General features: G+C 36.5%; 1 protein-coding gene across 4 annotated transcripts in view; it reads right to left on the bottom strand.

The window, feature by feature from the left end:
- Positions 1-25,501, bottom strand: part of TCAIM (T cell activation inhibitor, mitochondrial) — a 52,494-nt gene that overhangs the window by 20,232 nt on the left and 6,761 nt on the right. For 3 of the 4 annotated variants that reach the window (XM_080811854.1, XM_080811852.1, XM_080811853.1), the window contains exons 2-5: positions 19,427-19,499; positions 14,293-14,428; positions 10,047-10,200; positions 5,024-5,276 (exon numbers count right to left, since the gene is read on the bottom strand). In XM_080811854.1, coding sequence (XP_080667980.1) covers positions 5,024-5,276; positions 10,047-10,200; positions 14,293-14,428; positions 19,427-19,455 — 572 coding nt within the window. In that variant the 5' untranslated portion in view covers positions 19,456-19,499. Of the gene's footprint in view, positions 1-5,023; positions 5,277-10,046; positions 10,201-14,292; positions 14,429-19,426; positions 19,500-25,501 lie in introns of those variants that run through there. The other variant, XM_080811855.1, reaches the window with a different exon arrangement.

Raw genomic sequence — 25,501 nt, 5'->3', positions numbered from 1 at the left:
TGCCCCTTTTTAGAGCAATTTAAAAAAAGATTTTATTTATTTATTTGAGACAGAGAGAGTGAGCATGAACCGGGACAAGGAGCAGATGGAGACGAAGAAGCAGGCTCCCCACCAAGCCACCCAGGCGCCCTAGTACATGTACTATTAATAAGAGGCAGGCAAAGAGAAGAAAAAAAAAAAAAAGCTGATACTGAAATGAAGCCAAACGGTATATAAAAATGAATACAGGGGCGCCTGGGTGGCTCAGTAGGTTGGGCCTCTGCCTTCGGCTTGGGTCATGATCTCAGGGTTCTGGGATCGAGCCCCGCATCGGGCTCTCTGCTCAGCGGGGAGCCTGCTTCCTTCTCTGTCTCTGCCTACCTCTCTGCCTGCTTATGATCTCTCTCTCTCTCTCTCTCTGTGTCAAATAAATAAATAAAATCTTTTTTAAAAAATTAAAAAAAATGAATACAGGAATATCATGTACAAGGTGTAAAGTTAGATCCAAATTGAAGACATTTAGTTTAGTTCCTAGGTTCATGATTCTTTTTAGATAAAAATATTTCAGTAATGCTGGGGCACCTGGTGGCTCAGTTGGTAAAGCGTCTGCTTTCAGCTCAGGTCATGAGGGATCAAGCCCCAGGTCGGACTCCCTGCTCAGTGGGGAGTCTGCTATCTCTCTCCCTCTCCCTCTGCCTGCTGCTCCCCCTGCTTGTGTTCGCAGTCTCTCTTTCTCTAACTCGCTCTCTCTCAAATAAATACAATCTTAAAAAAGTATTTCAGTAACTCCCAAGAAGTTCAGTTTTTCATGGATTTAAGAGGATGAAAAGGAGAGCCATGATCCAAACCACAATAAAATTAAGATGGCATAAATTTCAAACTCCTAGGCCTCAAACTGCGTGGAACAAGTAAGGTATTTACACAAATAGCTTTTCAAACTTCTTGGATGACAATCCATACAAATAATTTTTTTTCACAGTAAGAACTTTTAAATGGTGACTCAGTATATACACACATGCACACACATATATGTTTCTACATAACTAAAAACAGGTATTTTGAGAAACACTACTTAAACTTACTGAAAACATGTATTTTTAAAAATGTAAAAAAAAGACGAAAGCAAAAGCAAAACCACTTTGCTGATCCCAAATCACTAAGTTGCATCATACTTGCAATGTGAAAAACACTGCCTTAGCCTACAGAAAAGGAAAGAATAAATAAATGCATGATACCAGTTCAATCATGACTAAAATTTCCAAATGTTCGACAGAAATAGTTCCAAGGTTATAGTTGTACAATGTGGCATTTTGTGAACACTAAGATTGATTTAGAACTTCTACACTGAAAGTGAAATATAACTCCTTGAATAAAATTCAAATGCAAAAAATGGAAGTCTGACATTTACTGGATTTCAGTGGATGACAGAATAGCATTTCAATGGCCTTTCTATAGTTCCATGACATGTTTTTTTCTTTGGAAAAGGTATTTCATATGAGATTATTTGTTTAGACAGAAATGGATCCCACTGGCTCCTTCCAAGCACAAATTAAAATTCATTTTGATATAATATTATTCAGAAATTAGAGAATATACCCAAAATATGGACATATTAAAACCTACAACATGTCCATGGAGTGGAATTTCCCAATTTTTTTGAGACAGGCAAACTTCTATTACAGTATAGAAAAAAACCTCTTGAGGTATTAAAAATTTCATTTTATCTATTTTATATGGTTATACAGTAAAGTGATTTTGAAGATAGAGCACAACTTGCCAAGAAATTCAGAATTACAAAGCATGTCCTAAACATGGATCAAAATGTAACTACCACTTTTAAAAAAATGTAATTACCAGATGTAATATGAAAACAGATTGAATGGAGCTTTATAATGTGGTAATTCTTCTATTTAAAAAAAAAATCCTCACTGATTTATTTTCACAATTTCTGGGTTTTATTTCACAACAGTAAGACACGACTTCAGTTTACACTAAAAAACACTGCTATTATATTATCTTATTTTTTTTTTTTTTTTTTTTTTTTTTTTTTATTTGTCAGAGAGAGAGAGGAGCGAGAGTGAGCACAAGTAGACAGAGTGGCAGGCAGAGGCAGAGGGAGAAGCAGGCTCCCTGCCGAGCAAGGAGCCCGATGTGGGACTCGATCCCAGGACGCTGGGATCATGACCTGAGCCGAAGGCAGCTGCTTAACCAACTGAGCCACCCAGGCGTCCCAATATATTATCTTTTTAAAATACTGTATCTTGGGGATGCCTGGGTGGCTCAGCAGGTCAAGCCTCGCCTACGGCTCAGGTCATTATCTTGGGGTCCTGGAATCCAGCCCTGCATCAGGTTCTCTGCTCAGAAGGGAGCCTACTTCCCCATCTCTGCCTGTGTCTCTGCCTACTTGTGATCTCTGTCTGTCAAATAAATAAATAAAATCTAAAAAAATTGTATCTTGGGGCACCTGGGTGGCTCAGTGGGTTAAACCTCTGCCTTCAGCTCAGGTCATGATCCCAGGGTCCTGGGATCGAGCCCCGCATCCGGCTCTCTGCTCAGCAGGGAGCCTGCTTCCTCCCTCTCTCTCTGCCTGCCTCTCTGCCTACTTGTGATCTCTGTCTATCAAATAAATAAATAAAATCTTTAAAAAAAATTGTATCTTGAAATATTAGAAGAAAGTATTAGAAATCCTAGAGGAAAGCTTAACATGCTTTCAAGAATAACTTTTGATCAATCAAGTGAAGATCAGTTTGATGTAAATCTGAAGAATTTGAAGAATTTGAAGAATTATCATTTTTATGCTCTTTGTGACCATTATAATTATGTGCGCCTTCTGATTCCTCTTCTGCAACCTAAATATACAAGATGAAATTAAACAATACAAGAATCAAAATAAAAACTTGAACTGCATACCACCAAAATGACCATGGTGGCTAACAAGTTTTGGCTGTCACAGGTACCCTAAATCTTTTTGTTTGTTTGTTTTTTGTTTGTTTTTAATTAAATTTTTTATTTATTTTCAGCGTAACAGTATTCATTGTTTTTTCACCACACCCAGTGCTCCATGCAATCTGTGCCCTCCCTAATACCCACCACCTGGTTCCCCCAACCTCCCACCCCCCACAGGTACCCTAAATCTTACAAGGCAACATCACTCAATTCATGAGTTGAAAGCTCTCCAATGATTCAATGATTTTATAATTATTTTAAAATAATTACAAATTTAAAAAATTAATAATTGAAACAAGAAATTGATACAGATACCATTCTGACTTTTGCGATAAAAGCTCCTGGAATCCTTACTGGGAAAAACTCACCTAAAAGAAACTGTTGAGTAAGTCCTCAGTAGAGTACTTTCAAAGTGGGCAGTATCTGTGTTTGGGAGAAGGTCAAGACTGGCTCGAAAGGGTTTGGAGCTGCTCATACTCACAGCAACTTAACTTCCACTGTAGCCTCTGCATGTAACTACCTTCAATCATCTCTTCTGTTTTTCTAAACCATTTTTTTAAATCATCAATTTCTACCTTACCATGACTATTCTTTTTTATGTATACATCAATTTCTTTTTTTTTTTTAAGATTTTATTTATTTATTTGACAGAGATCACAAGCAGGCAAAGAGGCAGGCCAAGAGAGAGAGAGAGAGAAGCAGACACCCCGCTGAGCAGAAAGCCTGATGCGGGGCTCGATCCCAGGACTCTGAGATCATGACCCAAGCCGAAGGCAGAGGCTTAACCAACTAAGCCACCCAGGTGCCCCTATACATCAATTTCTATCTTCATTACTTCATTACATCTAGTCTGTCATTATCATTCCCAAAGTCACATTTTCATTCTGGTTTTGTTTACAAAGAGAATTGGAACAATTAAAAATTGAACAATTAAAATCCACATATTTAGGGAGGTGGTTTACCTCCTAGTTACATACATACACAGATCAGAGACAGACCATCACACAGACATGTACACACATGCCTTCAGACAGGTTATTTGTCTCCCTTTCTGTACTAGACTACTACTTTCTTGTCTCTGCAGCTTTATTTGGAATCTAGCTAGATAACAAGGGCAGGGATTCCTGAGATAGTATAGGTAGTCCACAAAGTAAATGTTCTGCCAGTAGATAACTAAAGATAATTTATGATGTTAAATGAGAATCCTCTGATAAGCCATGAACTCTTTAGGTACAACTATAGGAACAGAATATGGGTGTTGTTTATGGAGTCCAAAAAGGATTTACTCAAAAAAACATTAGTGGTGACTTTACAAACAGGACAAGTAAAAGGGAAATATTTCATACATGGTTTTTATAATTAAAAATTATTCTTTCTCAATATGTTCCAGATGATATTTTTAAATTCAGATACAATTGACATATAACATTAGTTCCACGTATAAAACATAATGATTTAATATTGGTATATATTACAAAATGATCACCGTAGTAAGTCTAGTTAACAGCCATCACCATACGTGGTACCACATTTTTTTCTTGTAATGAAAACTGAGAAGATCTTTTCTCTCAGCAACTTCCAAATATACAATACAGTATTATTAACCACAGTCCCCACACTATACATTATTATATCGCTAGGACTAATTTATTTTATAGCTGATAGCTTATACTTTATAACCCCCCAGATGATATTTTCAAATGTTGTCTCCATGCACTTATATCATGTATGGATTATTACACTAAAGGACATTACTGCTGAGCTATCTGGAGAAACTGGAAATGTTTAACACATGAAAAAAACTAACTTTTTTTTTAAGTCTTAGGTGTATATCTTTTCTCTATTTACCAGGGGTAACTTGAAGAGCAGAATTTTTAAAACTTAAAACAAAACAATCCCCTGTATGCATGTTTGGTATCAAAAGACTACAAATTAAATATAGTTGGAAGTACTCGGGCAACTTTAAGAAACATGAAATCTTTTTCATAATGGTGACTGGATTAACTATATTGACAGAAATTACTTTTCTTGGAAGATCAGACTTTCACTCTAAATATGAACTACAAATAAGTTTAGTAAAATAAGAACTTTTACATACGTTAGGGTTGTTTCCATTCTTGAGACTTGTTCGAGGTCTTCATGAGGGTCCTTAAATCCAGTAAAGTAGTAATAAGATTTGTCCCATTTGATGGGTCTGTCGAACATCCTTTTAGCCTCCTTGAGAGGCTGGGAATGCACATTAGTATTCAAGCTTTGGATATGTTCAACAGATAAACTGCAGGAGTTGAGAATATATAATACTGTGCTTAGCAGATCTCTGGTGTGCAAAGTAAATTTGACTGCTCGAAATCCTAGAGAATATAATTCCCCCAAACAATTAATACAGAGGATTATTCACTTATTTAAAAACACCTTTTCAAACAACAAAAATAAAATAAAAATATTTTAAAAACATTTGATTACTGATTAAAAACTATCCTACTGGCAAATAATCTGTAAACAGAAAACTACTTCCCTTGTCCAAAACTACACTGCAGTATCTTTATCATGAATTCCTCGGTCAGTTCTCTGTCTAGTTTGGCACTAGAGACCTCCAGCCCATGGAGGGGATTCAAAATATTTTCAGCGCTGCCCATAAATTTGGTCTCGACAGTCTAAGAGATGGAAAAGCTCTCTTATGAGTAAGTGTCCATGAAAGACAGTTTCTGGCACTAAGACAAAGGGGGAGAGGAGGGGATGGGGAGGATGTACTGTGACAGTGGTTCAGATGGGAGCAGCCAGAGAGTCTAGTCTCAGGGGTGACACAAACCCATCTCAAATTTTCTCTGTGATTACAGGAGATTATCTTCACACTTGTCCACACAACTACTTAATAACTCAACATTTTTTGGAAGGGATGTGAAATTCCCTAATTGTTTAAAAGTTAACACTTTACAATCTAAGTTTGATTATGGGTAGTCAGTGGGCTAAGATTAGTAATCTTAACTTGTTACAACCTCAACCGGAAATCTGTTTTCTCCTTTTTTTCTTTTCATTACTGGGGGTTAGGCAGGATTCTAGCTGAATTTACATAACTTCTCAACACCCCACCAACTGTGTGATTATTATCTCTCTGCAAATGTGAAGAAATAGGAAGAATGCAGGGCAAGAGCTTGAATCGAGTTGACTCTAAGCCCAGTATTTTCTCCATAACAGCATGCTGATTCTTTCTTCATTTTTAAAAAGTACTTTTAATTGGTTTTGAAAATTATAACATTATTATATAAGTACTGTGAAATCAGAGATACATATAATAAAAATAAAAGTCTCCTTTTAAAAAGGATAAAACCTCACATCTTTATTAGATTTATATTTAGAAATATATATATTTATATATATATATTAGATTTATTAGTCACATCTATAACATACCTGCACTATTTCATATGGTAGCTACTAGTCCTATGTGGCAGTTTAGAATTAAATTAATGCAAATTAAAATTAAAATTCAGTTTCTGGTCATGCTAACATTTCAAGTGCTCAACAGTCCCATGGCACTTGTGCCCGCTTTATTAGTGTGAATGCAGAACATTTATATCATCACAGAAAGTTCTCTTGGACAGTCGGACTGCTCTAGACCTTTTCTGTGTGCCTTTGTATGTTCATTACATACAATATATACTATTCATTTACACAAACACACACCTACAGTTTGGATTGTTTCCTTTTAATATATAAACAGTATCATTCTAGACATATTACTTTGAACTTGCTTTTGTTACTTAAACTTGGTGACTCTTCCATGTCTGTATGTATGGATCAATCCATTTTTTATTAGCAGTTATATGTATCAGTCCACATAATGAAGGAAACGAAGCATAATTTCTTTGACACTTCTGAAACTGATGGACATAAAAGCTTTTATTTTTCACTTTTTATATAAGGCTGAAAAGTATTTTCTTTTTTTAAGATTTTATTTATTTATTTGACAGACAGAGATCACAAGTAGGCAGAGAGGCAGGCAGCGAGAGAGGGGGAGGCAGGCTCCCCACTGAGCAGAGAACCCGATTCAGGGCTCGAGCTCAGGACCCTGGGATCATGACCTGAGCCGAAGGCAGAGGCTTTAACCCACTGAGCCACCCAGGCGTCCCTGAAATGTATTTTCTTATCTTTGGCACTGATGACAGATTTCACAATTTAAATCATTCTCAAGAGATATACATTCTGCTTGCCACACAGAGTTAAGGAATCTAGAACATGCAAACTAAGAAAGTTCTTTTAGCTGAATTCCTTGAATCATTTTATGGTAAAGTGAGAAATACTAGTAGGGGAGTTGTTCTAGTTGGTGAAAGAAGAAAGTAAAGTCCTAATTCCTGTGTTTGAGGGTAGGAAGAGCTCAGTCAAGGATAAATCTGTTTCTACCTTATCAATCCCATTAATTATTTAATTGAATGTAAGGGCTAAGGAATGTGCATATGCTTTATTGGAAAACAGTACATCATTAGTTTAGTTTGGATTTGATTACTGAAGCTAAACATTTTAATGTTTTTTGGCTATTTGTATATATTGTTTCCTGAACTGTCTAGCCATTGTCTTTGCCCATTTTTGTAATGGAGCTACTTTGTTTTTCCTTTTGGTTTCTAAGAGCTCTTTATACATTATCTTTTTGTCGTATATGCTGTATTATCTCCCACTTTGAATTCATTTTTTTCTATAATCCATTTTTGTTTAATGAATGGCTCAAAGTTTACCATTAATGAAAGTAGAGGATTTCTGTCTTTATTCAGTCACAGCTGCCTACAGTTACTTGTTTTAGTATTAACTCACAGAAAGCTCCCAGTGAATCTTCTACTTGTTTGAAGGAAGTTTATTTCCTCATAGGCCATCAAAAATGAAGAAGTGATTTAAGCCTTTAATTTTAGCAATGAAAATCAGTAGTAACCATTTTACCTTATTACCATCTTAATTAGGAATGATCTTAATTATGGGGCGCCTGGGTGGCTCAGTGGGTTGGGGCCTCTGCCTTCGGCTCGGGTCGTGGTCCCAGGGTCCTGGGATCGAGCCCCGAATCGGGCTCTCTGCTCGGCAGGGAGCCTGCTTCCTCCTCTCTCTCTCTGCCTGCCTCTCTGCCTACTTGTGATCTCTGTCTGTCAAATAAATAATAAATAAAATCTTTAAAAAAAAAAAAGGAATGATCTTAATTTTATAATCAGATCAAGAGGTTAAAGACATTAAATACTTGTCAGAGTGCCAATCTCTGTCATACAGGCAAAGGTAAAAATGATTACTAACAATATTTTTAAAGAAGAATAGATAATGTAGAATATAAATCACATTAGACTAGGATTAAGAAGACATTTGTTCTAGTACCAGGTCTGTCCTTAATTTGCTGTGTGAAACTTCTTAAGTTTCTGCGTTTCCCTCTGTTTGCTCCTTCCCTAACAAATAGACCTGGTTTATTCTTTAACTCCACATGTAGTCAACATTCAAGACAAACCCAATAGATGGTGGTCGTGAAAGTGGCAGAGAGCCTGACTCTCCCAAATACAGACAAAAATAGACTGGTGATAACATTCTTGTTTTAAAAACTGTAAGGGATGTAATTTGCTCTCATACATTCCATCTGTTATGGAGAGAGAAATCATGAGATCTAAGTAGACCACTATGCCTAAGTATACGATATTTTTCAATTCATGGCCTAATCTTGACTGTGTATTTATTTAAAGAGTATTTATGAATATTTGGTCTTACACAGTATATTTGTTATTGTTTACAATTTCAAATAGAATTATGTCATTTAGAGCGATAAACATAATTACTTATTATTACTACTATCATTTAAGCATTCTTCAGTAGAGTAGTTCCTTCACAACAGGGTTATGAGTTGACTTTTTGTCTTGGATAATGAGAATAGTGTCTATTTTTAATAAAACTCCCAAATCAGAGGTAGATGGACAACAGTCAAGGAAAGGAATTTCTGATTCCTGAACTCCCACATACAAACATGAGAGAGTAAGAAAACAGAGAAAATGTATTATCAAACACTCATTCCTAGAGAGACTGGGTGGGAAGTTGTTTTCAACATAAAGATCCTGTTTTAGTACTTTTTAGATCAAGCTCTTCCTTACTCCATGTAAGCACCCAAGAGCCCTGTTAGCCCGAAGTATAAGGCAGGGGTCTTCACTGTGAGTGCTTCAGTACTTAACACAGTACTTAACCTCTTCCATGCTTCAGTACTTAAAGATAGTACTTAAACTTTCTCATTTTAATAATGAAGAAACAGAAGTTAAGCTCTCACAGCTAGTCACTGGCAGAGCTAGAAATAGATTCTAGGTTCCAAAAACCTATCAGATTTTGAGTTGTCTAACAGTTTGCTTCAGAAAAAAATTATAGCGCATTTTGTACTTGTTTTAATCTTAACTCAGAGAAAGCTCTTGGTAAATCTTTAAATTATTTTAAAGTTCATTCTAAAAGTAAAGTCATTTCCTCAAGGATCACCAAAAGGATGATCCCTTTATTTAGATATTTAGAGAAACGATAGACCTGTATCTACCTATCTACCCTTAATTTTAAATATTTTTGGATCAGGGCTAAAGCAGTAACAAAGGGCCAAAAAGAAGGCTATCTGTTAAGACTGACTAAAAAGAGCCTACAGCTGGAGTTGAAAGGCCTGGCTGGGTTCAAGACCCACATTCCATCTCCAGTCCTGAGAAAATCCCTGCACATAATTTACTTGGGCAAATACTACCTACTTCATGGGGTACTTTGATGGCTAAATAAAGGAATATAGGCTGTACTTTTTAAAAAATGTCAATTGTTATATACATGGTTAACACTTAAAATATGAAATAGGAGGTGAACAAACAGGAACATTCAGTTTTACAGACAAAAAAGTTTAAACTCAAAAAAATGGCTTTTTCAAACATAGGTAGCCAGGAATAGAATCTAATTCTGAGAAAACAATCAAATTTTAAATACATACATACACACACACACACACACACACAAACACACACACACACATATATATTTATTTATTTATGACCAAGGCTTCAATCCAAAGGTATTCTGGCAACGGCAGACTTAATAAACATATTTATCACATAGCTTGCAAGGGAAACACTAGAAATAAGAAAACATACCGGAAGTGCTAAAGGGTTCCTGGCCTTCAGAGGAATTCTGCTCTGTTTCTCTTACATAAAATGTAAGCTGAGTTGGTTTCAAAGACCTGAAACCTGGTTTCTGGAGGTTTTCTAAGTAGACACTTAATCTCTTAAGAGAATTTTCATTGACTTCCTGGAAAAAAAAAACACCAAAGAGCATTTACACACAAAACAGAACAAGAAAACAACAGAATTTATATCCTGACCTTTAAACACGTTATTGAGGGTACTAAATAATTTAGTATTAAAAAATTTGGGATTTCATAGCTCTTCGATGAAGAATAAAATTAGATCCACATTCTTACAACATGTAACAGAACAAACTCTTTATGGCTAAGATGTGAAAAAAAGTAACTAAGTACTAGAAGAAAACATGTTGAACTCTTCTATAACTTTGGTGTGGAAAAAGCCTAACTATAATTAAATATCTCTAATACATGATTGACAATATGTGATTGATAAGTCCACTTACATAAAAAAACTAAAAACTAAAAAAAAAAAGCACACAAAAAACCACACATACACACACACAATAAGCAGTTCACTGACAAATAAGCTACTGACAGAAAATATCTGCAAGTCATTTCTCACTATAAAGAGCTCTTAAAATGACCATCCTGAGACTGGTTGAATTACGGTACATTCATTCAATGGAATACTATACAACCAAAAAGAAAAGAGAAAAAAGAATGTGGTATAGATATCTAGGAATTGACATGGAGTTATTTCCAAGGTTGTTAAGTGAAAAGAAGAAACATCCTTTAGTGAAGGAATAGCTCTACAGAATGGCATAAATAGTAACCATGTTTCCTATCACTGTAGGTTTCTTCTCTGATACACTGTATGATCTGAAATTAGGAACAATCAGTTTACTTTTGTCTGTTTAACTAATTGTAATATGCTGTTCTTAGCTACCATAGTTCAGTGGGCTGCTGAGGTATCTTTCCTGCTAGCATTAAGACTAAATCTTTGTGATTCTGTTTTGCTACAAGTTTCTATGTTTGCCAAAAAGAAATATGCAGAACAACCCAGAAACCAATAAAAATGGTTATCTCCAGAAGTTATACGAATGGGGTAAAAGAAATGGGGATAGGAGTGAGACTTCTGAGTAAACTTTGAATTTAGTTTTGATTTTTGAAACCTAGAAATGTTTTCTGTATTTTAAAACTGAGCTAAAATGAAGAGGATTAAGAGTAGCTGTGCTTCACTTTGAGACCCTATTCTGTTGCTGCTTAGATAGCACTTTCAGTCTGTTTTTCTAGAAAAGAGACAAGGGTGTTCCATACAAATGCAGAGAAAACTGGACTGAATGAACATGAGGGGCCAGGAAGGGTGAACTGCCTTCCCAGAACTTGCATTTTGGTGACAGTATGTCTAATATGGGAGGGAAACAGAAACAGTACCATAGGATATGGGGGACAGAGAGTGCTGGGAAGGAAGGCAGGGTGACAGTTTCACATAGGGCAATCTGGGAGAGCCTCATGAATGTGACACTTAAACAAGAAAGGAAAGGACAAACCACATCTACGTGACTGACCCCCCAGTAAAAACCCAGAAACCAAGGCTTGGCACAGAGTAGGCACTCAAATACAAGTCAAAAGAGTAAATGAAAATGTAGCTGACTCTTCAACAACATGGGTTTGAACTTCATGGGACCACTTATACATGGATTTTTTTTTTGGTTCATTATGATTTCTTAATAACATTTTATATTCTCTACCTTATTTTACTGTAAGAATATAGAATACAATACACATATCATGCAGAGTATGCAGAGTATGTTAACTATATTATTGGTAAGACTTCTGGTCAATAGTAGGCTATTAGTATTTAAGTTCTGGGAGAAGTGCAACCCCTGCACTATTCAAGGGTCAGCTATATTAATTTACTAGAATAATTACATTTTAGGCATATTGTGTGGAAGCTCTCCATGACCACTCTCAGGTTCAATTTGATAGAGGGATTTACAGAAATCAGAAAAACTGTTACACTCACGGTTATGGTTTATTACAGCAAAAGAATACAGATTAAAATCAGCAAAGGGAAAAGGCATGTAGGATAGAGTCCAGGAGAGGCCAGGTCCAAGGTTCCAGTTGTTCTCTCCTAGTGGATTTGCAGAGCTAGCACTTACTTCCCCAGGAACAATGTGTGACAATGCATGAAAAGTGTCGCCAAGTGAGGAAGCTCATTCAAGCCCTGGTGTCCAGCATTTTACTGGGCTCAATCAAGCAGGCATATAGTGGCCATGTGACTGACCTTAGCTGTTCAAATAGTCTCCAGCACACCCAGGGAGACCCCAACACATGAAAACAGGCATTCACCAAAAATCACATTTTTAGCGTAAAATATCTGGCATGGCCTGATAGCTCACACATCCAAAAGATTTCCATCAGGCAGGATATTTTAAGGGCTCAGAGCTTCTCTCCCAGGAGGCAGTCAAGGGCTAATACCAAAGCCAGGCATTTCTTTGGAATGTAGAGTTTAAGTAACACATGCCTGCTGAGCTCACCTTTTGGAGCACACAGTAGTTTTAATAAAAAAAACAAAAGATACATTGGTAAAGGAGGGAAAACATTCACCTATGACTAGGCATAATTTTTCCACATATGTTGGGTTTAAAAACTTTAAATAATTAACATCCTCAAAGTAATGGATATTTTTCTGTTGATTCATTTTACTAATTAAATTTTTTTCCACTGCAAGTAGAAAAAAACTATATAAAAATGTTCTAAATTTTTAAGAGTTCTAAATTCCTTTTAACATCAAACCAGGTATTAATGTTAAAGAAAATAAAGAGAACAAATGAAATAATATTGACCATCCTCACTAAGTTTATTATAAGTTACTTCTCACCTCCATCTGCATTCCTACAGCACTCAATAAGTGAGGCTGTAGGGAAGAGAACCAGCAGCATGCAACAGAAGGGGAAACCACTTAGGGCACTGAAAAACTTTCCTTGTAACCATCCTTAAAAAACAGACTGACCACGGTGACAGAAGCCTGAAATTTTCTTTCAAACACTCAATTTTACTCCAAACACTGGTTCAGAAAACATTACTAATACTTTAAAGACTCTCCATGATAGCTTTATTGCCCTCATAAAAAATGACAGCCTTCATATATAGGGAAAAAACCCAGTCTATCTTCTGTGTGCCTTCTGTATATTCACACAAAATATTTGACTTCTCACATGTCTGGTCACCAAATGAGTGGAGGTTTTTCCCCACAATAAGCCAGGTGGAAGTCCTACAATTTAAGTCAATTCTGACATTATATATGCAGAGATAGCATCAGATCCCTCAGGTTAAGGGCTCAGTTCCCCAAGACCGTCCTCTCCCTCTGCCACCACACCCCCATATACACACTTCAGATGTCTGTCACACCTGTTATCACTTGTGTTTTTGACCAACCAGCAATTTGCAGCAACCCCCTCCTTAGATTCTATTAATTCACTAGAGCAGCTCACAGAACTCAGTGAAAAACTCATGTTTACCATATCACATGATATAATAAAGGACACAGATAAACAGTCAGCTGAAGAGAGACACAGGGTCCCAAGTGCAGGAGCTTTTGTCCCCATGGAGTTTGGGAGCACTACCCTCCAGGGTAGATATGTCTGCCCACCTGGAAGCTGTCTGAACCCCATACTACTGGAATTTTATGGAGGATTCTTCATGTAGGCATGATCAATTATTACATCTATTTCCAGCCCTTTTCTCCTCTCTGGAGGTCGAGGGTTGGGGCTGAAAATTCTAAGCTTCTAATCATGCCCTGGTCCTTCTGGTGACCAGCTCCCATGTACGAGCCACCCAGGGTCACCGCACTGGAACAAAAGGTGCTCCTGGTGCTCCAATCATATAGGGATTTACAAGGGCTTTAGGAGTCAGATGTCAGGGATGGGGCCAAAGACCAAAGAGCAGAACAAGAGATGCTTTTAGTGCTCTTCTCAATTAGGAAATTACAAGAGTATCAGGAGCTCTGTGCCAGGAACTGGGAGCAGAGCCCAATGTATGGATTTTCCATTCTCTCACATTTCATAAAACACTAATAATCAGATTTTCAATTTTCAATATGTATATTTTCAAAGCAAGTCAAAACACTGACTTTATTACTATAACAGAACAATCCAAATTTGTACAACTGTGTATTATATTGTGTCAAAAATTAGCAAAACTTCAGGTTATGAAATGGGGACTAAAGGTTAAATAAATAAATAAATGTTTACCCTTTCTCTGGGGTGCTGTCCAAAGAAATCCGGATGTACTGCAAAGTAGAATGGCCTCAAGGCATTGACGGCTTCAGCTCCTGATAAAGTTCTTGAGGAAAGAAACCAGTGTGGAAATATCTTCTCTAGACATAACCTTTTAAAAGATGTGGATTTATTATTCACCAAGGCACTGACACACACACACACACACACACACACACAGATCCCCAATGTATAAAGTGACAATAACATTAAAATTATTACATATGGAAAATACCATAGAAACAAGACAGAAATAAAAATGTGGTTTTCTAAAATCTATAAAAGTTTTAACAAGCAATGTCCAATTATGAAATAAGTAAGTTGTGGGGATGTATGTATAGCATAGGGAATACACTCCATAATATTGTAAAAACTTTGTATGGTGACAAATGGTAACTAAACTTATCATGGATATCAGTTAATAATGTATAAAAATATTGAATCATTATGATGTATACTTGAAACTAATAGGGTACTATATGTCAATTATACTTCAATTAAAAAGAATTTAACAAATAAAAAATATATTAGAGTTTTAACAAGCAGAGAGTGCCACATGGTTTCTAAAAACAGTGGTTATAAATTCCTCTGATGCAATATGAGAAAATAATATTAATTAATAATAATAAAATTTCCCCTCAAACACTACTTTGAAATGTTAAGTGGCTTTACTGCAGATGGTGATAACTTCCTGTATCATTTTTTCCTTCAGATTAAAAAAACCTCAATATCCATGGGCACCTGGGTGGCTCAGTGGGTTAAAGCCTCTGCCTTCGGCTCAGGTCATGGTCCCAGGGTCCTGGGATCGAGCCCCACATCGGGCTCTCTGCTCATCAGGGAGCCTGCTTCCCTTCCTCTCTCTCTGCCTGCCTTTCTGCCTAATTGTGATCTCTGTCTGTCAAATAAATAAATAAAAAATCTTTAAAAAAAAAAAAAAACCTCAATATCCATACTATAATCTTTTCTTTCTAGTGAAAAATATTTTGAGAACAATGCTTAAATAGAGATACAAGATGCCCCTTAGTTTACCTCCTCATAGCTGGCATGCTAAAATTATCCTAGTTGGGTAACTTGACACTCTCATTCTTAAATTTTGGCAAAACATACCTAGGAGTATTTTTTAAAGTACAGTTTTAAATCCAGATGAAATAATTTGCAATTTTTGGGATGCACTTCTGTGACATCTATTTTTGAACATTATAATTTTACCTTTTCCATTCTATAATAGTCTATAAAGAAGTCTAAATATGAGGCACCCTTTTGTCTCATATATGACCTCACACAATACTGAGTAGAAGTGTGTCTCATACATTATTGAGTGAATGGAAGGCTATTATATTTTTATTTATTTATTTATTTATTTTTTAAAGATTTTATTTATTTATTTGACAGAGATCACAAGTAGGCAGAGAGGCAGGCAGAGAGAGAGGAGGAAGCAGGCTCCCTGCTGAGCAGAGAGCCCGATGCGGGGCTCGATCCCAGGACCCTGGGATCGTGACCCGAGCCGAAGGCAGAGGCTTTAACCCACCGAGCCACCCAGGCGCCCCAAGGCTATTATATTTTTAAAATGATAGAGATTACAGGATCATTTACGGAGATTTTTTGGCAATCTGGAGATCAACCATATTTTCAGATTACCTCTTTTTTTTTTTGGCACATATTCAAACCTTTTACAAAGTCAATATACAAGGTTGTGCATGAAGAACTACAACAGGAGTCTAAACAATAAAGTAAGCAATAAGCCAGGTACTGAAGGCCTCAATATCAGGACAAAGCAAACAGTGACAGCTCCACTGATTCCCCATTTGAGCTTCAATTCTCATTCCCAAATGTCTCACAGACACTTAAGCTATCCTGCCAGCCCCTCAAATTTTATGTGTTTAAAAAAAGGAGTAGAGGTCACTGTTTTCCTTCTAATCTCAGCCTGGGTACAGAAAGCAAGGAAGCAGTTCAACCCAAGATTATCTTCCTTATTTCTGTCACCGTGGTACCCCTTTCTTCTGCGTTGCCAGAGTACAAATCCACATCCAGTACCACTGCCCAATTTTGGGGACTCTGGAAATCGGTTGTTTCTTCTCACTTTACAATGTCCCCGGAAACCATTCCTTCTTTCCATTTCTCTGCCGCCCATTAACACCAAAAAGTTGAACTGCACAATTCATCTACCCCCTAGTGTCTTTTCCCATTTTCTATACAGGTTAATTTTCCTAAAATCCCACTACCGCAGTATTCCCTACTGTAACACCTTTGCTGGTGTTTCAACTCCTGCAAATAAAATCCACTTCTTAGTCTGGTATTTCCAATCCTCTGTAATCATTTCCAATCTGTCTTTCTACAGTGATTTCCTAGCACTCTTAGACGACTTTGAGCCAAAGTAATCTTTCTCATTCCTCCCTCATTTCTGCAAGATTTCTCAGCCCTAAACATGTTCCCAGTACCCCCGTGCCACCTACCCAAACTGTTCCCACTCACTGAACAATTACTGTGTAAGTACTACACACCAGGAGACAAGGTGCCCACTTCCCCCACAATCTTCCCTTTTGTATCCTCACTATAGTCTTTCCCTCTTCTAAACTCTAAAAACAGAAACTGCTTACCCACCATATTTGCAACAATACCATAAAGTATAAATGATGTTTCCATTTGTTTCTCTCTTCCTCTACCCACCCACACACCTCAGCTACCATGGGCCCTTGAAGGCAGTAACCATATTACATATACTTGCTGAGGTTGGCTATGTTGGTTGGCAACCACTGAAAAGCAGGGGTCAAGACACACTTAGGTGTGTGAGAGAACTGGGAAAGGGAGAAGGTGGGGAGATCTTTCAGACCACAATGTAGGTCTGACAGGAACAGAGGAGAGGCAGGAGGACTGGGTAGGAAGTCTTGGACTGCAGCACAAGTTCCAAGAGGGGTCAGCCAGGCCAACGAGGAGTTGTACCAAAGGCACCCACTGGCAGAGTCCCATGTCTTGCTAGAATGAACCTGACTTCATGTTCCTGCTCTGCTTGGGCACTGACAGCTGGTAAAGTGGGGCTTTGAGGCAAATCCACTGAACTCTAGAGACAGGAGAACTTAGCGGGTACCTTACAGATGCACAGCGGAGGGTATGGCACAAGTATTATTGTTAATGTAGGTTAAATGAATGTCTAGTAGGTATTTAATGAAAGGAAACTTAACAGAATCAAGGAAAATTATATCAAAAGCAATATTATGTTACTTGAAATTGAGCAAATTTAGCACATGGAAATCTGGATTTATAAGACATTAGGAAAGGATTAAATATTTGAAAGACAAATCACTAGAAAAGGGATCAGCAAACTTTTTCTAAAAAAGGGTCATATAGTCAACATTTTAGGCTTTGTGGGCCCCATGGCCTGTGTTACAACTATTCTACTTTGCTGCTGTAGTGGGAAAGCAGCCACAATAAAGCACATGAATGAGTGTGGCTGTGGTCAAACAAAACTGTACTTAAATAAACAGGCAGTGGGGCCATCTGACCATGGACTATACCTTGCTGACTTTTACACTAGAGGATTTAAATATAAGTATCTCAAGTACATTTAAAAATACATGCACAATTTACTTCTAGTTTTTGTAGAACACAGACTACATAAAGAAGAAATTTGTTAACTCACATGGATTTTTCCAAAAAAAAGAAAGTTATCCTACTGATTAGAGCAAAATTGCCTTGAGTTAAATCAAAAGGAGAGCCGTTAACACTTTAGGAGATAGGGAATTTACAGACTGAAGTAACAGAAGGTCACTACCGGTATCTATTTCATATGACTTGATTTCTAATTAACAACTAAGAATTTGCACTGCAATTAGTTTTCATGATCCACAGTGCTGTAAAATAAGCTTATGGGGCCATGACCAACATTAAAAAAAAGAGAAGACATGCAACAGAAAATATCACTGGATACTGTGTGTGCCAAGGGTAACTATTGTTATGAAACTGGTATTTTATGCATTACAATTAAAATACAGTTTTCTGAAGGCTAGAATAAAACAAGCTGGAAGCATGGCTCTATTATGCAACCACTACGATTCACTGCTTGTCAATGACACAGAGTGAGGAGGCAAGCGTTCCTCCAGGCTCCTATGAGCTCTCCTCATATTAGAGAATGAAAATAACAATACGTTAGTCTGGTTTTCTGTGGTTGAACAGTATTAAGATATCACAAGATGAAGAAGGTCTACACATCTGCAGAACAGTTTTTCAGGGCGCACTCTATCTCAGATTCTTTGTTTCCCTGCCTCTCTCCCCCCTTCCCTCCATGTCCTAAGAACTGTGTCATAAATTCAATCAGAGAAATTCTCCCTTTCTTTGAGAATCCTTGTCATATACAAGTTGGTGGAAAAACTCTGTTTCCCCAAAATAACTCCCTTTTGTCAGTGACTATTTACTTGAACAGGAGAGTTATTTAAAAGTAATAATTATTGCCAAATATATTTTAGAAGGCTAAAACTTCACATATCATTTTTATGTAATGTTGTATTTAGTTATATATTTGGAGCCAAATGCACTCGACTTTTCCCTTTTTTGGCTTGGCTACCAAGAAGCCAGAACTAAATTTGATGTCTGAGTAATTGTTAAATCAGTTCTGCTTTTTAACACAATAATCTTTTTCTCTACAGGGCTCCTGCAATTATCCTATATATGCTTATTATAAAATGCCTATCAAATTTTATAGCTGAACTCCTTAAATCCTTTCTTAAGTAGGATTTAGATTATATATCATAAATAGCAAATACAGTAGTCAAATGACCTTACTATACAATTTAAATGTAAAGTGGTTTTCCACACGATAGCAATAGACTTGAGGGCAACATAACAGAAACTGTGCTAAGGACAAACTTTATCTTTTTTCCTCTTAATGTTTTCACACTGAACTATTCTGGAAGATGGTATTCTATTTACCTGCTGCCCTGAATGAACTCTTGGTGGACCTGGATGTTCACGTGAATTTTCTTTTTCTCTTCTTGTTCTTGCCCTCCACTACCATAATATAATTTTAGAATTTGAAAAATAATAATAAATTAAAACTAGTCAAATACATAACAGAATCCCTCCCCATACTAATTACACAATGGACCACAAAGCTTACCTTCTCACAGGTCTCAGGTGGCAAAACATTTCTGAATATATATGAACATCAATTCCCAGGCATCCATTAATCTCTTAAAAAGTTAAGCAGATACAAGTAATGAACAAGTGGAATTTGAATTAAAACATTTCCATTTATATTAGCAACTCCCCAAAAATGAAATGCTTACCTATAAATCTAACAAAATATGCACAAAATCTAAATGAGTAAAACTACAAAAATGAAGAATGAAATCAAAGAAGAATTAAATAGAGAGATATCCCATGTCCATGGATAGGAAGACTCAATATTGTCAAGAAGTACTTTACAATTTAATCTATAGGACAATAGATTGGATCTATAGATTCTGTGCAATCCCAATAAAACTCCAGAAAGTTATTTTATGGATACTGTCTAACTCTGGTAAAAGACTAAGAACAGCCAACTCAATATTGAAGAAGAACAAAGTTGGAAGAATGACATTACCTGACTTCAAGACTTACTATAAACCTATAGCAATCAACACTGTGGTACTGGTAAAAGAACAGACAAACAGATCAATGGAACAGAAATAGATCCACATAAGAACAGTCAACTGATCTTTAGAACAAAGATAGTCTTTTCAACAAACGGTACTAGAACAACTGGACATTGACATGCAAATAAATTAATGTAGTCATAGACTTACACCCTTCACAAAAATTAATTCAAAATCGATCACAGACTTAAATGTAAATCACAAAACTATAAAACTTCTAGAAGATAAGACTTGAAAAAACCTAGATGACTTTGGGTATGTTGATGACTTTTTAGATTCAACACCAAAGGCACGATCTGTGAAAAAAAGAAATGATAAAGTGAACTTCATTAAAATTAAAATCTTGTGCTCTGCAAAGGACAATGAGAAGACAAACCACACACTGAGAGGAAATATTTGCAAAAGATACACGTAACTGAAGAAGGGCTGTTATCCAAAATACACACAAAAATTTTTTTAAAATTCAACAAGAAAATGAACAATCTGATTCAAGAAAGGGCCAAATTAAATGTGTCCTTTGTTATTTTAAATATATCAAGATATTTTAACTAAAAATTTTACCCAACTGAACCAATTTTATATTATTTATACCTATTTTGGTGTTTTGTCTTTACAGTAAATGAGGTTTTTGAACAAAGAAAAAAAAAAAAAACAACGAACCAAAGACCTGAACAGATACCTTATAAAATAAGATATACAGATGACAAATAATCATATGAAAAGATGTTCAACATGATATAGCATTAGCAAACTGCAAATTAAAACAATGAAACACTACTACACGTCTATTAGAATGGCCAAAATCCAGAACACCGACAACCCCAAATGCTGATGAGAATGGGGAAAAGGAACTCTTACTGCTGGTGGGAATGCCAGACAGGACAGTAGGGCAGTGTCTTACAAAACTAAACATGCTTTTGCCATATGATCCAGCAATCACACTCCTTGGTATTTACCCAAAGGAACTGAAAACTATCCTTATATAGAAAACTGCACACAGATGCTTAGTTTTTTAAATATTTTTTAAAAAATTTTATTTGTTCGGTAGGGGGTGGGTGGTGCACAAGTAGGGGGAGTGGCAGGCAGAGGAAGACGCAGATCCCCCCCCCCCCGAGTAGGGAGCCCGATGCGGGACTCGACCCCAGGACCCTGGAATCATGACCTGAGCTGAAGGCAGATGCTTGACCAATTGAGCCACACAGGCACCCCCACAGAGATGTTTATAAAAGCTTTATTCATAATTGCCAAAACTTGGGAGCAACCAAGATGTTCTTCAGTAGATGAATGGATAAACTGTGGTATATCTAAACAATGGATTATTATTTAGCACTAAAAACAAAGAACCATCAAGCCATGAAAAGACATGGAAGAATCTTCAAAAGCTACAGTAATTAAAACAGTATGATACTGACATAAAAAGAGACATTTGGATTAATGGGACAGAATACAGAGCCCCAAAATAAATCTATGCATGTTATGGTTAATTAATTTACCACAAAGGAGTCAAGAATATACCATGGGGAAAAGATAGTCTCTTCAAGAAATAATGCTGGGAAGGGGCGCCTGGGTGGCTCAGTGGGTTAAGGCCTCTGCCTTCGGCTCAGGTCATGATCTCAGGATCCTGAGATTGAGTCCTGCATCAGGCTCTCTGCTCGGCAGGAAGCCTGCTTCCTCCTCTCTCTCTCTCTCTCTCTCTGCCTGCCTCTCAGCCTACTTGTGATCTCTCTGTCAAATAAATAAATAAATAAATAAAGATTCTCTCTCCCTCTCCTCTGCCCCTCCTTCCCACTCACTCACACTCTCTCTGTCTTGAAAACAAAAATTTAAAAAATTAAAAAAAAAAAAAGAAAGAAAGAATGCTGGGAAAATTGGACAGCCATATACAAAAGAAGTAAACTGGACACAAAAATTAATTCCAAATGGATTAAAGACTTCAACATAAGACCTAAAAGCATAAAACTCCTAGAAGAAAACAAAGGTGGCCAGCTCTTTAAAATAGGTCTTGGCAATGGTTTTTTTGAAATCTGATACCAAAAGCAAAAGTAACTAAAGCAAAAATAAACAATTAGGCCTACATCAAACTGAAAAGCTTTTGCACAGCAAAGGAAACCATCAATAAAATGAAAAGGCAACCTACTGAATGGGAGAAAATAATTGCAAATCATGATGTATCTAATAAGGGACCAATATTCAAAATATATAAAGAACTCAACTCAATAGCAAACAAACAAACAATTGGATTAAAAAATGGGCAGATCTGAATGGACATTTTTCCAAAGAAGACATACAGGATGGCCAACAGACATATGAAGATGCTCAACCTCACTAATTATCAGGAAAAAAATGAAAACTACAATGGGATATCACTTCATACTCTTTAGAATGATTATTATCAAAAACACAAAAGCAATAACAAGAGTTGGTGAGAATGTGGAGAAAAGGAAACCCTTGTACAGTATTGTGGGAATGTAAGTCAGTGTGACCACTATTGAGTTTCCTCAAAAAATTAAGGATTAAACCACCATATGACCCAACAATTCCTTCTGGGTATTTATCCAAAGAAAACAAAACCACTAATTCGAAAAGATATATGCGTCCCCATGTTCTTACATCATTACTTATAATAGCCAAGATATGGACATAACCACATCAGACTGGTAGATGAATAGATAAAGATGTGGTATATCTATACAATCGAATATTACTCGGTCATAAAAAAGAATGAAATCTTGCCATTTGCAACAACATAGATGGATCTCAGGGACAATATGCTAAGTGAAATAAGTTAGACAAAGGAAGATAAATACTGTATGATCTCTCTTATATGTGGGATCTAAAAAACAAACAAGAACAAAATTAAGAAACCCACCAAGCTCATAGATACAAGAGAACAGATTGGTGGCTGCAAAACTAAGGGTGGGGGTATAGGGGAAGAAATGGATGAACTATTTTTTTTAAAAGATTTATTTATTTATTTTTATTTGAGAGGCAGAGAGAGAGAACACAGAGGGAGAGAGTGAAGGAGAAGCAGACTCTCAGCTGAGCAGGGAGCCTGAGGCTGGGCTTGATCCCAGAACCCTGAGATCATGATCTGAGCCAAAGGCAGGCACTTAACCAACTGAGCCACCCAGGTACTCCAAGAACTGTCCTTTTTCAGTTTAATTAAATTCAATGTAAATTTTTAAAAGTTTAAAAATGATAAAGAAATGAGCCTTCAAGCCACAAAAAGACATGGAGTAAACTTAAATGCAAATTACTACATGACAAAAGCCAATGTGCAAAGATTATATACTACATGATTCCAACTATGTAATATTCTGGAAAGGCAAATGATAGAGACAGTAAAAAGTTCAGTGGTTGTGAGGGATTGCAGGGAGAGAGGAAAAACAGGTGGAGCACAGAGGATTTTTGGAGCAGTGGGTACATATCATTCTACTTTTGTCAAAACCCATGGAACATACAACACCAAGAGTGAACACTAATGTAAGCTGTGGACTTTGGGTAATAATGATGTGTCATTGTAGGTTCATGAATTGTAACAAATGTCCCATGCAGATGTGGAAGACTGTCGTGTATCAGGGACAGGGAGTATATGGGAATTTTATACTTTATTTTGCTGTGAACCTAAAACTGCTCTAAAAAAGTTTTTTTTTTTTTTTGTTTGTTTTTTTGTTTTTAAAGTTAGGCAGAGAAAAGGGGGAAGAGATTGTAATTACATGAACTTTTCCAATAATTTCGATTTTAGGAAGGTCTTCAACTACAATATGGTATCCATGTCAACTGACATAGTGATAAAAAAATATCCTATGAGGGAAAAAAAAAACAACCTAAAAGTAGTCCCTAAAAAGTCTTGAAATGCCACATTATTCACACAATAATCACTAGGTAAAACATTACTTTTCCTTCTATTATCAAGCTCTTAGCTTTCTCACTCTCTGTCATTCCAGTCTTCTAGAGATCTGTTGAGCAGCATATTCTCTCTAAACAAACCACCTGATGTCTAAAATCATATTCCATCAAATCTTGAGCATTAAGTATGCTTAAAAGATATTCTCATGAGGGGCACCTGAATGGCTCCGATGGTTAATTGCACAACTCGTGATTTCAGCTCAGGTCATGATCTCAGGCTCATGAGATACAGCCCCGTGTCAGGCTCCCACTGGGTGTGGAGCATGCTTAAGATTCTCTCTCCATCTCCCTCTGTCCCTTCCCTCCTCTCCACCTTCAAAAAAATATATTTTCATGATGTAGTTAATATACCCGAACCAAGATAATATAATGAAGCATAACTGCCATTAACAAAATGATAGAAAAGTGTATTTTATTTTATTTTTTTTTAAGATTTTATTTATTTATTTGACAGACAGAGATCACAAGTAGGCAGAGAGGCAGGCAGAGAGAGAGGAGGAAGCAGGCTCCCCGCTGAGCAGAGAGCCCGATGCGGGGCTCGATCCCAGGACCCTGGGATCATGACCTGAGCCGAAGACAGAGGCTTTAACCCACTGAGCCACCCAGGCGCCCCAGAAAAGTGTATTTTAAAGACAAAGAATTACCTTTAAAATTGTACATATTCAAACAACAATGGATCCTTTATTTTTTGGCTGACTGGTATTGCAAGAGTCTCTGGGATATATAATGTGTTTAGAGGTATTCATTTAAATGTTTATAAAAAAGTGATTTTACTTAACCATTTACCTTTATATATTGTTTGAGACAAATACACAGATACAGGAAATACTCCTACCATTTTGAAGATTTCTGAGATCAGATGGAGATGCAATGAGGAAAGAAAACCATTCGGACTATCTAAAGGTTCAATGCAATCTGTGATGGACTGAAGTCTCACCAAATTTTTTCAAGAAATAACGAGGATAATATAATCTTAGTTAAGATAGCACATATACAAGGCTCAAAGCTTGCAAAGAAAAGACTAGAAGGAAATACATATGCAATTTCTAGCTGGCTATCTCTAGGTAGAAGGATATTAAGTGCTTTAATTTTTTTAATTTCCTAGTTTATTTATAATGAACGTGTGACATGTTCTTAAATTTTTTTAAATCAATGCTTTTAGCATTCAAATTAAATGAAGAAAATGTATATAGTAGGAAAGGGTGTTGTTCACTTGGTATTTAAGACAGGACCCTACCCCTCTGGGAGATCTGTCCAAAGACAGTCTTAGACTGTAGTCCCAATTTAGCTCAAGAAGAAACAGCTCACCACACTCACACATAATGAAATTTCATTTTTTACATTTTTAAAGTTTTTTTTCTTTCTTTTTTTTTTTTTTGTAATTTCTACACCCAACGTGGGGCTCACATTTACAACCCCGAGATCAAGAGTCACACACTCTTTTGACTGAGCCAGCCAGGCGCCCCTCATTTTTTATATTATTAAGAAAATTTATGCCATTTAAATGCAAAGATACTAATAAATGAGCTAAAACTGTGGATAAGAAATGAGGAGTAATAGTTGAAAGGCACATGATCGTCCAAGAATACAGATGGGAAAGGAATGAAATATGCAGCCATGTTCTAACCAACATTCATTATTCAGCATAC

Source organism: Martes martes (genome assembly GCF_963455335.1).
Source record: "Martes martes genome assembly, chromosome: 1".
In the NCBI taxonomy this organism is placed as follows: Eukaryota; Metazoa; Chordata; class Mammalia; order Carnivora; family Mustelidae; genus Martes; species Martes martes.
Note: the sequence above shows the minus strand (reverse complement) of the source record. Positions and strands in the feature narration are given on the sequence as shown.